Source organism: Falco rusticolus, chromosome 15 (assembly GCF_015220075.1).
Source record: "Falco rusticolus isolate bFalRus1 chromosome 15, bFalRus1.pri, whole genome shotgun sequence".
NCBI classification, from domain to species: Eukaryota; Metazoa; Chordata; class Aves; order Falconiformes; family Falconidae; genus Falco; species Falco rusticolus.
The window spans coordinates 4954664-4974142 of NC_051201.1; the positions used below are offsets into that span (position 1 = coordinate 4954664).

Consider the following 19479-nt stretch of genomic DNA (forward strand, 5'->3'; position numbering starts at 1 on the left):
CAAAGAAAAGCACCAAGAAAAACCCAAAGCAATAGTAACTAGAAAACCACACACAGATTCTTAGGCAACTGAGTTCATGGAGTTACTTTTAGTCACAACGAATCCCTGGGAAGCTCCCTGACCACAGCATTACTTAATCGCTGCCTTCCTACCCTCTATATTTTTTGTTCACATCCAGCATTATGCTTGAACACAAACATATTTTGAGTTTGTGCTTTTGATGAAATTGAGGATTCCTCAGTTTGAGGATTAAAGAAACTCCCTTATAATTCTGTGTCAAGCCTGCCTGCCCTTTAGGTCTAAGGAAACTCTTTGGTCAACAGGGATGCAGCCAAGCATTGAACACCAACACAGAAGAGCCATTCTGCTGGAAATATTTCATCCCCTCCTTCCTCAAGCACTGAGACAGCAGAGGAAGCTTCTCCTGGAATGCAAACAGAGAAGTTACTGGAATTGTGCTGTTCCCCACAGCAATACAGACATACCGCCACATGTGCGACAGCTCTTCAAGACAACTTTCAACCTTAAATGCACCTGTGAACCCTCAGGTTGGTGAAAGTTTAGAGTCCCGAAACATTCCGTTCCCGTTTCTTTCTCTTCCCCATCTATCTGGCATATAGCATTATGCATATCAGAAATAGGTGCATCTTACTAACAGAAGCTATCCATAACATAATGTGTTGTAAAACATAACATCAGGAGTACAATTAAAGAAAATAGATTTGGGCAGTTAATGCTTCAGCTGTCAAACAAACAGCAAAATAAAGGTGACACACAAGCAATGAAAAGAAAAATGGTTTAGATCACATAAAAGCAACTTATAACCTTGGCATTCAAACATCTTCAAATTTGATTTTTATTACAGGACATAAAAAATAATTTCTTTAAAGTATCCTTATGTTTACAGTTTCAATTCAGTTTCACAGAAAAAGAGTAAAATTGATTAAACTATGTTTTGAATGGTATTAAAGGCAATGGAAGTTGTGGAGCACACTCAATCACTTCTCCACAGCAACAGAACTGCAAAATCCTGTGAGCTGCCACACTGTGACTCAGGGACTGGTTTAAGCCAGAGCCAAGCCAAAATGTGTTCGTATTTGTGCCCTTTAGGGTGCTGTACACAGCTAGGAGCCAGTACCATCACCCATTTCTGTTCCAATAGTGCTGTTACTGACATTGCCATGCAACTCAGGCATAGACCATACTCCATCTCTCCTCTTGATCCCCACCTCATTCTTCTGTGTGTCTCGGCAGGAGCAAGGAGCACTGGGTCCAGGGTACAATTCACAACAGCTGACTGGTTTGAGACTCTCCCCCTCTAGGGAATACAGCGAGGCAGAGGACACGGAAGAGTGACAAGAAAATACTCAGAATGAGTGGGCACCTGAAGTTTCGGGAATTGACTCTTCTGGGGAAAGAAACAAGCTGATTTGATACATCAAAATTTCCCATATGGTTAGTATAGTATCCTTTATTCTAAGCCTCGCAGCAGCACTGCTTTCCCTAAGACATGATAAAACCATGAAAATATTCTTCTGCTAACTGTGCAGCATTTTTGTATAAGGACCAGAAGAAGGATACAGGAAACTGAACACACCAACTGTGATGTCCACACTAGTGTATTTTCATATTTTCCCCCCAAGTATTATATGCACATTATTTTCATAATTCCTTGAATTCTGCCTCCCACTGTATTTATTCTTTGAAGTTGGAAGTTATATTTTTGTATAAGTTGGTGTTAATGTTTTATAAAGGTCAAATTATAGTGTTCTCCCTACTGTTTTATTATAGGAGTTGAGAGCTGGCACTGTAATTAAAATTTCAGCTAAATAAAGTCTGCAGGATTCCTAGTTGTAACCAGACAATATGGTTTTCTAGCAAGCCAGAGCACATTTTGCCGCTAGTTCACCATCACACAAAAGAAGGTGAACAAAGCCCATGTACCTGAATACATTTATATAATGTTTCTTAGTATGGTTAGCAGATAATATAAAAATATTCTCATTATAGGAGATAAATAAAACTAAAATTAAAAATGCACCCGTTTTCTACAACCTACTTTTCAGCATTTTGGCAAAAATTGCAAGACAGGACAACTCAGTATGTATAAACCTAGGTCTAGCCAAACTGTTCACACTACTGTTGATACAGGATATCAGAGATTTGCAATTTACCCTTCAGTAAATTTAACCTGGATCCCTGACTGCAGATCAGTCCCACGCATCAATTAGATTATCATTTGCTTCACTCTAGGCAGCATTTAAGCTCTGGTACTTGCTAGCAAGTGTTTACAAAGTGTCAAAGATATACCAATGCTGGCTACAACTTCACTGTTGACTCTCTTGTTATGGGCTACCTCTAAGCTGCTCTGGTATTGCCTCCATTTTGCTTCCTTCTTTAAAGGTCCCTCAGTTCTGCTTCAGTTCTCTCCACAGCCAAGAGAAAGTTGCACTGATATTTTTTAGAAGAAAGGAAACAAATCAAAGCCAGTATTGAAAATGGAGCTCCTGCCTAAAAAGCAATACCCTGACCACTATAGGAATCATCTTTTAGGCCTTCCCAGGGCTCTCAGTTTCATTCTCACCCTGGTTAAAAAGAAATCTTTGTGAAGAAATTTCATATTTTTGTTAAAGATAATCCCTTTCAGGCAAGGCTTTCTCCAGCCAATTTCTTATTTCAGCGAATCCTACCAATCACCAGGGTTGATATTTTTTCAGGATAAAAAAAAAAACAAAAAAACAACCCAGAACACAAACATTTAAGTTAATATTCACATCACAGAACATGACATGCATTCACTCCACTGTCTACAGCTTCACTTGTCTGCCCAAGAAGAAGCAGTAGGTACAAGGCACACAAATATAGACACAAAGTCATTGCAAAATGACCAGGGTTTTCAGAATCATTCCATAAAAAGTTACATTTTTTTCCCCTCCTTCTCTAGAGGAAAGAATTTGAGTAGATAAGCTGAGCAGAGACATAAGACAGAAGCAGGAACACTAGTCTCCAGCTAGGGGAAAAAAAAAAAAAAAAAGCAGCACACAATCTAATAAATTTCTGAAAGACTTTATGAGTTTACTGTTAGTGTTAATTACTCTCAAAGCGAGACAGAGATCACATGCCATGAAAGCTATGTAAAAAGGAGATGTGTCCATTAAAGCAGACAAGAGCTGATGCGTACAGATAGATCGCTCTGTCCAGGAAAGACTGCTTTAGAGTAAGCAGAGGGAAAGAAAAACTGCAACTTGAAGCATAAGTGTAATTACATTAGAAAAGTTATAATATGATTTAGATTATCAGAGAGAAATCCTAAAAGCTAAGAATTAATTGTGAACTACATCTACGATTATTTCCAAGGATACTTGCATGCTTTAAGGTATCATTAACTTAAATGAGATTCTATGTTTAAAGGAAGATTTAACCTCATATACTCCCATTAATTCTTGCTAAATGTCCACACTGCACTTTGAAATGTAATGAAAAAGGTTAGCTAGCCATCATTCTTTTGAAAGGTGCTTTCCTAAGATCCTCAAATTAAAAGTCCTGTCAGAAATGCTGTCTGGGAAAATACAAAGCTACGTACTACAGAAACGCATTAATGTCTCAGCATGTAGTAATTTGTGCTGCATCTGTTTGTCAGATACGGACAGCAGCTTCCTCCTGACAAAGCTGGGCTGATGCTGTAGCCTCTTCAGAATGACCCCAGCAATAAACTCCAGCCAGAAGTCATGTGCCCCTACCCCTCATTTCCTCAGGAAGACAACCCTGATACATTTTGTCAGCCATAACCAATTAGCATCAGATTATTTGCCTGCTGAGTTTCTCCAAAGCAAAGCTACCTACATTTTCCTAAAAGGCAGATTTTGGCCTTTCCACATGTTTATGCACCTGCAGAGAAGGAGGCTGCCTCTTGGCTTGCATTGTTAATCACTTAGGGAGTAATAGCTTAGTTCATCTGATTTTTTCTGGTTTGGAATTGCCAACTGGAAACGAACAGAGAAGTCTTCCATTGAAGCACCTGGGGACATTATTAATACAAGGGTTGCACTGCACTTAGCAAGCGACTCATCCTACTAATACTGAGCAGTTGGTCATTGATTTAGACTATTAGAAGAACAGCTGGCGTGCTTCAGCCAACCAAAGTCTACAAGTATTTTAAAAAAATCTGCAAAACAGATAAGTTTGTGTAGGATTGTTGGGTTTTTTTTGTTTGTTTGGGATTTTTTAACCCAGGGTTGCACAGCTTTTCCCAACAAAACAGGCAATACACATCCTGGATTTAGATCTTCATTTCCTCCACCATGGAATTGTAACGTCAGGAGGAAGTTTCACGAAACATATAAGACTTTCCCTCCGTTCCTCTACAACAGCCGGCTACATCCCTGAGAGATTTTAACTTAGCCCTGAAGATGTTTATCACATACTAAATTGTTCTTTCACATTGTTCTATCTAACATCCTACCTTTTCAAAAAAGGTTTAATTAAATGTATATACATAATAAATCAAGCAGTCTGTTTTTAACTCATTTCCCTTTGGGTCCTGTTAATAAGCTGACATGCACTGTTTGAAAGGCAACTGTCTGACCCCCTGGCACTCAACAACCATTTTTTCCCCAATTTTTTTTGCTTTAATCATGTGTGAAAGCTGTTTAACATATGATACGATATTCTGTTATGTCGCAACATCAATCTGCATACATCTATTCAGAGACACATCTGAGATATTCTATATTTCTTAGTTACCATACATATTTGCAAGAGACATGCAGACAACTTTCTCCTTCTGTGCAAGATTTAGGCATCAAATTTAGATTAAAACGCAGTGCCTCAGGTTTTTAAGTGCAAAAGGATTTTCCCTTTGAAGATCTTCCTCACTCTGCCCCCATGAACGTGTTGTAAAGTTCCCAAACTCCCACTTCAAAATTATTTGCACAATTTTGCAACCATTTTCCATAGCCCCAGATATTTTCTGGAATTTTAGTAACGTGAGTTTGGCTTCCTAAGCCATTTAAAAGGGAACAATGTGATTAAGAGGTATCTCTAATGTCTGGCTTCAAATCCTGACCAATAATTCTGTCCACATGGCATAAAAATGTCCCAGATTGCCTGATCTTAATCACGTATCCAAGTGTTAGAACTGAAGCTCTGATATTCAAGTTCTAAACATGTGCACATAACGATATATTTTAGAGTATAAAAAGCATTCCACTATCTGGGTAGAAAAGTTGAGACGTATTTCTGCAGAACCTGCTACCACATGCCAAACACAGGAACCAAGTAATTTTTCAACATTTTCTATAAAGTACATTTCTTAACATAGCAAGTGATTGCAAGAAATGAAAGTAATTTTAAGATGTTTGTAGAATTCAAAATGCATTAAAGACTTCTTTATTTTGAAAAGTCACAACTATGTATTACAGATATGTACACCTTAATAGATGAAAAATCCAGTTATGCAGCTATTACCCAGAAGTCTAGTTTTCCCTGCAAGAAATTACTAAGCCAAAAATCTTACCTCACTTGAACATGTTCTTTTGCAAACTACAACTACCACCTCTAGTTCAAATTACTCCAAACCTGCAAAATTCAGCATGAAGAGCTAACACCAACATGTAAACCTCATGTTAAAACCCACAGAGGGTCTGACATATTACAGTATGTTGAATTGGGCTGCCACCTTGGCTTTATGCAAGAGGAAGTGAAGCAGTGGGAGATGGATCAGGTGTGTGTGATAATGCATACTGTAAGGATCAGAATAAACAAGAGTAACAGCAGTGGTATTAATAGCATGAAACAGTCGCAGAAAAAGGCCACCTGTACAGTCAAATGGCATAGTAATCAGCGGGAAGAGGGGATGCGATAAATCAGCGATCTTACACGGCATCATCTGACAATCAATAGGAAATGTTTTGACATGCATGTGGTTGGCACTGTGACATGATATTGTAATGGTAGGAATGGTCCCCTCTGATCTTTCCACAGGCATCATTCAGTTTGAACAAAGAAAACCTTCTTGGATGCTACAGCTTTGCTAGACAACACAGGAACTGCTTTTAAGCATTAATGATAAGCAGACTGATACATTTCCCATCATGTGATTGAACAAAGGTTTTCAATATGGTTGAATAGAAAATTCTGTGTTAAAATCCACAGAATAAAAAAAGTACCCAAATGCGGATAGACAAAGCCCCAATGTTGAAGCAGCCGAAGCTCTGAAACATGCAATCTATCACGCAAGAGACAGAAGAGGTCAGCCATTAATTAACATCCAAATTAAAGCTTTTCAAGTAAGGGTCAAAACTTCCTTTGTTTTGACATTTAAATCACTCGCAATGTATTCTCCAGTTTAGTATGCACAACACGTCACCTAACGCCTTTATGTTAATTGCCTCAATTTTTCAAGTGCACTATTTGATTAATTGTCAATTAAAAATACCCCCAAAAGCCAAGACTTGTGTATGTTAAATATAAACATGATTAATGTAACACAATTACATTTCCACATTTGATGAGTCTGATTAGGAACTTTCTATCAGCCTGGCATGACAGAGCACTGTCACTACCAGTGACCTGTCAGCCTTGCCAAAGACAAGCTTTCTGATGGGGAAGCATTTCATGGCCACAAATATTTCAGAAAGGTGTAAAACCTGTAATTAAATGCTGTCAACTACCACTTTATTATCTTCTCTGTTTGATTGTGGAAGGTAGTCCTAGGTATATAATAAATAATAAAAAAAACCAACCTGAGGAAGAAAAATCCAGTAATGCAATTGCTTGTTAAAGCAACAGTTCTGTGGACAGACCCTCTAGTATTTCAGAAAGTGGCTCTGAAACCTCTCCCACTACAACAAGAAAACATCTGGTTTAAGAAAATGGCACTCAGGGAAAAGAACTGGTCAGACCAAAAATAGGATGGCAATGCCTGATTTTGTTTAAATCATTGAAAAGAAGTTATAAGGAGATAGAGGTCTGATGAGGAAAAAAAAAAAAAAAAACCACCCCTCAAAATCAGGGAGAATAAATTACAGAATTAGGAAAATAAAGTAGCCCAAGTCTAGAGATTGCAGTTAAGTGAGACACAATGGTAAATAAAAAAATCCCAGCAGTTCAGCCTGAGCACAATGTGATAAAAGCTAAGAAATAGCAACAGAATCCCACTGAAACTAACGGGAAGGAGGGTATACATACACAACTGATGTAACTGTTACAGCCAGCTTATAAGTAGGATTTGATATGAATTGGTACAAATCAGAATAAGAAATAACATAAAATTCTGTACCCTCAATTCGCACTTCTCTTCCTTCTTCCCATTAGTAGATGTAGGATATATTTAACATTGCTGTATGTAGAAGTAATAAATACACAAGCAGCAGCCATAACCTATATCTAATCACAAGGGAGATACTAGCAAAGACATATACAGTAAGTCCTTGTTTAAACTGACAAATAAAAAACCTCCCTTCTATTACACTTCAGAAAAGAATGGAGGACTACAAACACAATCACTGCTATAGGCCTACTTTGCATATTTGCCTTATTAATTTACATAGCCCTGGTAAGCCTCACGTTGCAGCACAACTGCTAAATTACACCACTCTTTGGTAGTAGGTATAAAAAAATGCAAGAGCATACAAAGCATATTAAAACAAACAATTAAAAATATTAATTCTGTTGACAGCTAAAATGAAGAAACTGTGCAGAGGTTTAATGCTGCTGCATGAAGGACATCGTGTTTGAGTGATTGAATTAACTAGAATCACACATTGACAGGCTGCCTTTGTTGAACATTACATATTAGGCCAATTTAGTGTCTGCTTATCAAAATAATTTAATTTTGAAGATTGTTTCCAGGCATTTCTAAATCTCATGCTCCTTTCTCCCCAACCTCTCCCCCCCTTCCCCCATTAATGATGAAGTCTTATTAATGACAACGTCTTAATTATTGTGCTAGTTTCACACCAGTGCAATTTGGTAGGTGACCACAAAGCAGCCCAGTCAACTTTGGCTTGACCAACTCATCATTTTGGTGTCTGGGAGGACAAGCACAAATCAGGACATCTGGCCAGACAGACTACAGCCTCAAAGTTCTGAAGCAGCCAAAGAATACTACAAAGGTTATTTTATTCAACTTAAAACTAACATCTAATATTACTTTTCTTTACATAAGTCTTCAACATCTCGTGCTTATTAAATCTACTGTATTTCCCAGAACCTAAGAATTCCTACTTTTAAACATGTAGGAATGATATATTTATCAACTTTTTAAAATAAGAATTTTAAAAAAAAATGCCTAAAGAAATTAAAAGTTTGAAATCTCTCTTCTAAACTGAGTAACAATCTCACATCTCTGAACAGCATTACTACTTATCATCCAAATTTTCTCTGAAAAATCAGCGCTGAATAAGTAACTTAACAAAATGCTTAGACTAAAAATGTTATCCTAAAGGTTTATTTTAACACCTGTTAAAGGCCGAGTGACTTAAAGTAATTTCAACAGACTCTGGCAACTAATTCCAACATTACATTTTGAAAAGTTAGTGCTATTTTAAAACGAGCACGCATAGATTACAATTTCATCCAAACATACATAACAGCAAAAATATATCAATACGTAGCAGTAATATCTGGAGGGAACAGAGAAATGTAAGCATTTAATGAGTAATACTGTTCTGCATTTCTTGATTTCACCAACCTATTACTATGTATCACCACATTGTAGGATCTAGATACTGTATGTAGTAGTGTAGGTGCTGTGCAACTATAAAAATTCTTGGCCTAACAGCAAGAAACCAAGCATGATAGAGAAATTTTTGTTAATATGTATTATATGCAGAAGTCCTGGCATGTTTGGAAGTTTTGAAGAATTGCAGCACTCAGTATCTTTGTCTTCAAAAATCATTGGCCATTAGGTAAGGTACTATCTTAGTCTGACAGACCTGAAGGCCCAAAGCCACAGACCTGAACGAACAAGTTTTAACACTTGCTCACAAATTTGAATGAACTAACACCGGGACTGAAAGACAGTTAAATCTCCTTTGGTTTAAAGAATTTGGTGTAAAGAATTGGACATGCACCAGCTTTGAAGGAAACTTTTAAGATATAAATTTCTAAATCTGAGTTGCAGAGATAAAGTAATAGTGAAATGCTGATAGCAAAGCCCTGATTTCCAAGATTATAGGAAAGACAGAAAAAACAAAGTAAATTTACTTTCTAAAATAGAGGGTGATTTTAAGTTTTTTCAATATTCATATTGTCATAAATTATTATAGATAGTATTTTGTCTTGTCTAATACATGGAACAGAGTAATGTCTGTAGAGATATGGGATTAATGCAGGGGAATCCAGACAAAATCAAATATTGAAAATCCTCTGTACAAAAAAAAAGTTTTCTGATAAATGGCAGGAGCAATATGAATACACAAACAATTCTGATTTTTGCACAATAATAATACATGAAAATAACATACGGTTCAGAACTGGCTGGTCCTCTGTGAATTCAAATGGCTGTTCAATATAAAAAATCTTTCGCTGGAATCCAGGGACACATTCTAAGTCTTCTGCACAGGCAAGCAGCAGAACCTGAGGAGAAAAAAAAAGGAAATGGACTTTTAACATCCACTCATTCATCCACCAGTCGGCTTCTGGGAATGATACTTGGTTTAGGCTCAGTGCTCATAAAACAAAACATTAGGCTCCACACTCATAAAACAAAATATCCATCACATCACGCTTCCCCTTAAAATCTTGCTAAACATTTTTTTATGTAAGGTTTTTGCTTTTATATATGTGGGCTGGCATGGAAATTACAAAATAGTAACAACTTTCAAGGTTAGGTTCAGTTCAGACTGCCAATAAAGGATATTATCAGTCTTTTTGAAAACGTAGGATGTAACGTTGCTTCTAAAAATCACAGGTGAATACAGTTAGGCTTAAATACGTGCTTGAATTGAGCACATTTAAGTTTATTTAAATAATTGATAAGTTAGTTTTTTAAGACCTAGTTGCAGAAAGTTGATCACCAAGTTACAGAAGGAATTCTTTATACAAGGATGAAGTTTCACAGGAAAAAGAAAAGTTTCCTTTAAAAAGAACTTCTTTGCTAACAAATGTGAAGTGTTGCTTTCCGTATCCCCCCCAGCCCCCCATCTGAGCCACAGTTTGTCTGTTTCCCCTGTAATAAAAAGCTCATTTACACCAAGGGAAGGCTGAAAATGAAATGTGTGCGTTATAGCGGAGGTGGATCTGAAGGTTAGAGTTGAGTACAGTTTGTGTCACTGTTAGTACATGGTCAAAGATGCCTGCCACCACATGAACACCTTAGCAAGAGTAAGCTTAAAAGCAAAATAAAATTGGTTGGAAATAGGTACAATGCTAATCTCAGTCTCTGAGGTTTTGTGTTCTGTCCCTGAATAGAGACAAAAATCTGAAAGGCTATTTTTCTTGGCAGCTTTTAAATGAGAGCATGGGGGTAAGGATGCTCAAGAAAGAGGCAGCAAAAAAGAAAAATACTAAAAAGTTTAAAAGGTTAAAGAGAGAGGCAAAAGGAGGCAAGTTCAAAACTAGGAAAAGCTATTTTTTTCAACCTATTTATGTGTAATTGTATTTCCAAAAGTACTTTCTGCTTCAGAACCTCCAAGGGTGTTTTTCAAAACCTGACTTTTGGCTAGTACTCTGATCTCAACGGTATTATGGCCAATCTGCTGCTTGTTGGATGGCCGAAGAAAAAAATAGGTTGAGGGGGCACACAATGACTAAGAAGAAAACGGTCAGACACAGTGATTCTGAATGATATTCATTCTAAAACTCAAGTGGCCCCGCACAAATGACTATTTACTCAAGACATCCTCAACACATGATTAAAATTTTGCAAATAAAGCTCTTCAGTTGTAAAGCAAGAACAATTTCTCCCCTCTCCCTTCTCCTTCACCAGCTCAGGTGACATTCTCAACTGCACGCACTCTCACTTCTCACAACCCAATAGCAGCATCTCAGACATTTCTAAATTTTATCTCCACCACATTATCATCTAGGTATGTTGATCCTGATCCTAGAGAGATGTCCTACAAAACCTTAACATTGGCATGTTTCCCTCTTAACCAGCACTCACAGTCCATTCGCTAAACAGAGCAACACATATCTGCTCTCTCCCTTCACACACTTACCGAATCATAAAATTTAGGTTAGAAAAGACCCTTAAGATCATCAAGTCCAACTGTTAACCTAGGACTACCAAACCCACCACTAAACCATGCCTCAAAGCAACACATTAGGCATTTCTCAAAAACTTCCAGGGATGGTGATTCCACCGTGTCCCTGAGAAGCCTGTTCCAGTGTTTGACTCTCACTGTAAGTTTTCACTTCACGCTCGCTATGAAGTTTTATGTGAACCCATTTGTAAAAACCAAAGACAGCAACACCCCCACCTAGCCTGGTTAATTCTTATTGAAACCAACTGCTGGATCATTTGTTTCATGTCACTGACATTTGCTATAAAAGCTTGGCTAGAAGTGCTAGCAGGCTGTGAGAAACAGCCAGAATATTTCATGACAATTAAGCTGGTGGTAGTCAAACGCAGCAGATGGACGCCTTTGCCTTCCATCCTGATCTGCTCTGTTTGTGCCTTTGAAGGATTAACCAAGAAAGAAGAGAAAAACTTGAAGCAATACATCAAGCAAGGTGGAATGCACTTGACTACTATTCACTTCTATATATCCACATAACCACCTCCTGTCTTACAAAGGCTTAAAAACAGAGTGCCTAATCCTTCATTCAATTATCAACATTGCTACATTGATTTCATTGCAGATGCTGGACTCTACGGGGTGTTGAGAATTGGATCTGTCCCCTTCAGTCTTCCAGAATGAGACATCTGCAAATGCGTACTGACATATTTGGAGCCTGCCCTCAAAACTGTGCATATAACTTGATTACCAATTATAAAAAGAAAATAGACTTATATGCATTTAAATGGTCACATGCGCAGAAAAGCAGGCATGCGTGCATTTTCTGCACACATTTTCTGTGTGCACAGGTGCATTTTTAAAATACCTGCCTTTCTGACTCATGGTGTTACTGAATAACTATGCAAAAAAACCCGCAGTCACAGCAGAAGGAAAATTCTTCCGATTCCAAGACGCAAGCAACAACCCAAGCAGTTATATAAGTTCACAACAGAAAAATAGCCCAAGCAATGCATACTGAAAATTAACTACAAACAACTCTTCCCCCGCATTATTAACATAGCTAGTAAGAGGCAAATCATGTTCTGATCTCCCACCTACTGCCATCTTAAAGTTGAAACTCTTGTTTTACAAACTATAGTACAAGCAATAAATAAAGAGCCTGCTTTGGACAGCATCTAGATCCTCAGAGAAAGGAATAAGTCTACTTTATCAGATTTGTGACAGTATAAGTTGACTTTGAAATCTGGGCAATCTAAATAGGTCATGAGTTAACTTCTGTAAGCCTGATACAGAAGCCTCGCACAATACAGATGTAGCAAATAGAAAATGACCTTTACTCCCTTTGAAATAATTACAAGACTCAGGCTTGGCCTTGCTGTGAAATGGAACATTTTATTCTACTTGTGCAATTCCAGGCACTTTCTTCTTCTCAACATGTCAGACGAAATGTTAAATTTGTCACCACACTGAGAGTTTTTAACAAATTAAAAGAATAATTGTGCTTTTAAAAGATAATTATTTTTTCTCATGAAGAAACTTCTTCTGTTGAACTAAATGTCTATCTCATTAAAATAAGTTCTGTTGAGGTTCTTCAGTTTGGGAAAAGAAGTCTTTAAAAATACCTTGAAAAAACATAAACTAAGCAGGTATACGTTGAAGGCAAAGAGAATGTTCTTGAAAGCAGAATACATACTGAATTTAAGCACCACGTAGGTTTTAATATTTTGGGGTATAATAAAAGGTGTTATGGGCTGATAGCTGTCTAAAGAAAGACTTCAGGTAAAGACACTAAAAATAATGTTGAAATGTCATATATGTAGAATTCAGAATACATAAATATTGTTCTCATATATAGTCAGGTAAGTACTGAGCAATTAGTATAAAAGGATCCTTCAGCCACTACTAATTAAAAAGCCACATTCTCAAATGAATGACAACTACACAGCAAACATCTTTTGCTCATGAAAATCTAAAGGGGTAGAAGTTTGAAAAGCAAACCAGAGAGTCATGACTCCTCAGACCTACAGATCCTATATTCACTGACATGCAGAATCAAAATTTTTCATAACCTACTGCTTTGCAGAAATGTACAGAGCGAAGACTCATTTTTAATATCCTGACAATTTGTCTTTCTGAATTTATTACCAGTCACTATAAGGAAATGTCACCAGTTCAGATGGCTCCTGTGAAAGTTTGGTCACTGGGCTAGGACTAAACTACTGATGAGGTATCAATCCTATGAAACACCTTTTTTTTTTAGTTAATAAAACAGCACACCCATGCTGGTGACCTTGACTGACCTCAGCATTTGCACTGAAAGCTGCTCAGATAGAATGTGGATTGAAAAGCAAAAGAGGACAGCAATTTTATACCATACTGCAGAGGAAATTACTAAAGCCTCTGATGTTAAAGTACTTTTGGGTATTACCAGATCTCAAAAGCCAGGGTTCTTCTACCTCCTCTACTGGTGACGGAAAGTTAGTCTCTGAAATCACCTTCTAAAGAATTTCAAAATCTTGATGTCCTTGTTGACTCTCCAAGTTTCAGTACATGAAGCAACTCCATTCAGGTTAGATTGGCCACATGCTCACTCTGGAAAATAATTGTCTCATTTTTTACTGTAAAACACTCATATCTTCATTAACCCTACCTGTATGACATCAACTAGCACAAAAATGCAAGCTTCAGAATATTAATTGCATTTCACACACATTCTTATGGTGTGAAATTCATCCTTGTGCAAGGCTTTATTTAGAGATGTAAATGGCTCAGACACCTGTGAAAACCATCTGCCCAGACATGAATTTTACACACAATAAACGCAAACAAATCTCATTTCATAGAGCAATATTCTGTAGGACCACATTCTATCTTTGACTCCAGAAAAGTAATTTGAAATGCAAACAAACCAACATAAAAGCCCATAAAAGAGCTAAAATAGAAACCACACTCAATTCTAATAGCAATAATCTTAAAAGTACAAAAATTATGAGTCACTTCCAAAGAAACGAGGGGTTTGGTTCGGCATTTCTGGGGGGCAAATGGGCTTTTGGGGATTTTTTGATGGGTTTGTGGTTTGTTTTTTTTTTTAAGTGTGGTTTTGGGTATTTTTTTTTTTTAATCATGTGACTCATTCACTTGGAAGCAAGTATTGAAAATTTATGCTTCTGAGCTTTTCTCTGGAAACACAAAACCTAGAAATTTGCTTTTTTGCATACGAAAACTTCAGATATTTTTATAAAATACAGCAATCCTAAAAACTGAGAACTGAGAAGGAAAAAAAGTAATCAGAATAATGAGAACCACTGACACTGAATTAAGTTGCACATGCCAAAATATTTTTGTCATGCAGAGCAAGATCTTTGAATCTTAAAACCTTTTAAAACCTTTTTCTGTCTTCAGGTGCTGCAACACTAGACCCACAGAAATGGGTAGGGAGGAAGCCACCAGAGAAGAAAAGCAAGTAATGTGCAACGCACAGTCACAGCAGTTTGCAGAGAGATGATGAAATCTTGCCTTCACTGAAGTCAGTAAGACCTATTAGCTGATCTTAAGGGTTTTTACTTAAGATTTAAATGAGTTAAATGAAATTAACAGAGGGATACTGAAACAGAATGGAGAGAGCACCACTTTAAGTAAGGTTCTGATTCTGCATTATGTGGACTCCAATTAGCGTGTCAGCAGGTCCTAAGGCAATTGTTCCATCAAATAACATACAGACTGGACATGAAGTTCTCCTTGTTTGTATTTTTTAACATCAATTGGAACAGAAAAAAAACCCAACTCAAAAGCCTGAATAACTTATTCTCTGGTGGGTATAATATAACAAAGGCATTTTAACATTGCATAAAGGTACGTTGAATTATTTATCTCTGAAAGTAACTAAATTAAACAAAACACACAATTCTTTTGCATTAATTTCATTTCTAGAGAACTACAATTTGGAGATTTTTTATTCAATATTTTAATTTTGGAGGGAAATTTTTCACTGGTTTAGGCTGTAACATCTTTTTTTTTATTATTAGGAAGGAAGTTCAGGAAAAAAAAAAAAGAGTATTCCCAATCTCTGCAGCTCTCCCTATAAATCTGATAGTGAATTCCAGTCATTTTTGTTAGAAATGCTATTAAGATTTGGCACTAAGATTCTTCAAGGATGATAAATATTCTTTTAAAGGGCCTATATATCCATTTACCACATAGCTCTGTCCTAAAAGTGAAAGTCACACTTGGAGTACTGAAGAGTGGGCTATGAAAATGCAAATTAGAATGATTTTATTGGCTCAAATGAATTCAGTTCTCCTGTCACTAAGCATTGTGACTGCGGTAGGCATCCGTTAACTGGAAACAAAAAATTACAAACTTTTTTGTGATTCTATCTAGCACAGGAGCTTTTTTATTATGAGAACATTCCTTGTGGATGTACATTTAGTATAGGAATTCTATCACATATTCAGTTAAAAGTGTGGATCTTCCATGACACTGGAAAACTTAAGTTACTCAAGAAGCAGTTTGCCAGCACTTGTGTCTGAATAAACAACTACTTTCCTTCTGAAATTCAACATCTTGGGAAGAGGTACTATCAGTTAGTTAAGATAAGGGCTGTTCTGAGCCAAACTAACTCCGGAGTCCACATTGCTTTGAGTAAAGGATAATATGAGGTGTACTAGAAAATATGAGAGCACTTCCACAGCACCCCAATTTGAAACCAGAGTTGTGATAATCCCTCTCTCCCCAGGCACTGCCCTGCCCGTAAACCAACTACTCTTTGTTTTTCTTCCAGTCACAGCTGCTTCTGCAATCAAGTCACCGGGTAGCTCTGCGAAAGCCAGTGCCCACAGAATAATGTACCTGGAAAAGCATGGTCGGGTGTGTGACCATCACAGTCCACATCACCATCTGGTGAAGCTGTCATGAAACTGCACTCTAAAATTAAGGGTTTTTTAATAAACCCTTACTGACACATCTTCCATGCATCAGAACTTGTGCTACCTTAGAGTTCGCTTGACCTGGGAACCAAGAAAAGCCTTACATGGGCCTGAAGGAACCACCTCTGGTGTCACAAGCAGGGACAACGTACAATCTTCTTGCTGGATTACTTGGTCTTGATCATAAGCAATTCTTGCATTCCTCAATTCTAGACCCTTATTCTGATGGTCTTTTAGTTGCTTTCAAAATAAATTTGTTCGTGGTCAATTTACAGCCATTTATTCTCGTACAAGTCTTGCCTCATAACTTAATTAACCTTTCTCCTTTCTAAGTCTTCAATTTATTAGACTAGGCAAACCAAGCTCTTTCAATCTCCTCCTACCAGGATAAATTCCTTTGATCATCTTGGTAACCTTTCATTGTGTCTGCTTAAGTTTGCACATGTGCAAAATACACAAAGAATTCCAGATTACCTTTCTCCAGGGTCTGGTAAGTGGTATTAGTATTTCTTTAAGCCCAAAATATGTTGCCTAATGCTTCCTAAAATTCTCTTTTTCCTTTTTAAAGTCTTGTCATACTGATGGATCGCAATTATTCTAAAATTAACCAACACTCAAAGAGCTGAAACATTTGACAAGGACAGAGATGCTGCCTCCATTTAGCTACAACAATGTTAAGCAGCTTTTGCAAATGGTCAGGATTAATCTTTATGAAATACAAACACAGATGCATACCCTCATGCATTGTTAAATCTATGCCCTTTGTGACCAGATGGGAACCAACTCTGCTCACAAGTGGAAAACATCTTTACAGTGCCGAGCCCAAGCTTAACCTTCCCTCTCAACAGAGCTTATTAGCTGATACTCAGGATTTGCCAATACATAATGGTTTGCAGGCTCAAGATGGCTTGTACCCATATGGCTCACAGCGCAGGATCAACTTTTTATCTACACAGAAGTATCTGAACATCGTTCAGGTTTTTGTAATCCAGGCAATAACTACCATCCTGGTTCATCAAGGATTTTCACGTTTAATAAAATGTATTTAAGTAGTAAATACCTACCCATCATGTTTATTAACATCATTTAACAAATAAGGCTCCTCAGAGAAAAGGACAGTCTGGTCTCCAAGGGTTGGTTTTTTTTGTTTGTTTGTTTATTTTTAAACATTATGAAAAAAAAAGTAATCGTATTTTGCTGAAACCCATATACCACTGGAATGAGATTACAACTGGTTAGCCTATTTACAGAAGCTGCATAATAAATTCATTTTACAGGGCACAGAATAATGCAAATAAGCCATTCAATAGCACTCCTGTACCAGTGAAAGAGGCATAAAAAAGAAACATTGAAAGTCAGAGTTCTGATCTGGTTATACTGCAAGGTATGGTATTACTGAAACCTAAACTGCATTACAACAATGTACCTGTTCAAAGATCTGCTTGTAACAAACATTTTAGTTATTTATCACCTAATGCAATAAACAGGTTGATCCTATTTTCCAGCAGTAACGACTCAACTAAATGCTTAGATGAATGAAAATATGGATCTCTGGTTTTAAAATCAGGAAATAAATTAAGATTTGTTTAACCATATTTATAACCCTTCACATGCAGTTGCAAGGGGCAGAGTCGTTATTCCACACAAGAAAACTCTGATGTGGCAAAAGCCATTAGAGAAAAAATTAAGATCATATTTCTTACAGCAGATAGTGTTTTTTTGATAGGATGGCTGGAAACTATAAGGAATATGATACATGTTTAATTTCCCAACAGTATGATCATTATCAAAAAAAGTGCAGCCTTCCACCTATCTTTTTCTTTATGTTCCACAAAGTTATAGTATAAAGCACTGAACATCTGTCTTTTGCGCTGGTAAGCTAAAACTGAAAATGAGCTCACTGAAAACAATCTTTCAAAGAACAACATGGATTTGAGTATTAAACACATACACAGTGCTATCACCTTGAAATATTAAAAAAAAGGGGAACCAACGCCCAGATCTCAAAAGCATAAGGACAAGTGAAAACGTCTGGTTTTCAGTTTCAAGAAAACATTTGTTGAACATTTTCTGACCTTCTCCTAAACAGTCACGAATGCAGGATTTTTAAAAAAATTGATACTTTCAGGTAAATCACTTGATTCCAGCAAGGGTATTGGGGGGGACGGGACGGGGGGGGACGGACACCAAAAACCAAAACTACAAGCAGCCTAACATCTGAAGACTCATAATATAATTTGAGAAATTGCCACAAGGCAAGAAGCCAAATGCAGCCCTGTCTACCTATTTTGACATGCTTTTATTTGACTTATACAGGAAAAAGGGCCATATATTCTGTAGAACAAGCTATAGACAATTTTTTGCACAGTTATCTGCACATGACACATTTTTCCTTTACTACAAATCATACTGGGCAATAGTAGTACGATAGCGTTAAATAGCTCTAAAGACTAGCTTCCTATTGATTTCCATTTAAAAAACAAACAAATAAGCTCATAGGTGGTTTCTCTTTGGTAAGGAGAGGGCTTGTCAGTCATCTGAATCTTTCTTTCAATGAGTATGACAACACATTTGTCTTCTCATCAGCTTCCCACTTTCACAAAACTCCTATAAACTCAACACAGCTCAGCCTACCAACTGTAAGTGAAACTGCTCAGTGGTTCCAAGTGTTATAAGAGGGAATCATGAGAAACATCGTTAAGCAATAAGAGAATAAGGTTTATACAATCTCACAAAACCAGACCAAAAAGCACTGTAAGTGAAAGCTGGTGGCATACAGTACTACATGTCATATTTAACAGCTGCAGGAAATAAAGAGGTGTATGCTAGGTTTTTTTCCATTTGGTAAAGTTTAGGGACATAAATAATTTCAGGATATAAAATAAGTTTAAGAAATACCTTTTTAGTTAACTATAGGACAAAATAGTTACATCATGCACACAATATATAACTATAGAAGAAGGAAATGAGCTTAGAAATCAAAGTACAAAACAAAATACAAACCAGAATCTTGCTCACCTATAAACTAACTTTTGCCCCCAGGGTAGAGGAAAGCCTTAAACCAGCGTATTGAATAAATACATAGCCCACCAAAAAGAAAGAAGGTGGTAGTTAAAGTTTATTAGATGTAGAGGCAGAGGTCATTAGCATTGCCGTTATCCTACACAGTACACTTAGACATATTACCTATTCTACCTTTGTCTCACAACCCACAGAACAGAAATTCCAGGAAGGAAAGCCAGTCAAAATAAAGCACCACTATCCCCAGTAAAACTTGATGGTTGATCAACTACTGCAAGAAGTTGTCAGAGCTAACAGAAAGACAGTAACTGATCAACTTGGAGATAACTACAAGAGGGGAAGAAAGATAC

General features: G+C 37.0%; 1 protein-coding gene across 2 annotated transcripts in view; it reads right to left on the bottom strand.

Moving 5' to 3' along the window:
• Positions 1-19479, bottom strand: part of CDH13 (cadherin 13) — a 505317-nt gene that overhangs the window by 397355 nt on the left and 88483 nt on the right. For both annotated transcript variants that reach the window (XM_037408727.1, XM_037408725.1), the window contains exon 2: positions 9468-9579. In XM_037408727.1, coding sequence (XP_037264624.1) covers positions 9468-9579 — 112 coding nt within the window. The remainder of the gene's footprint in view (positions 1-9467; positions 9580-19479) is intronic.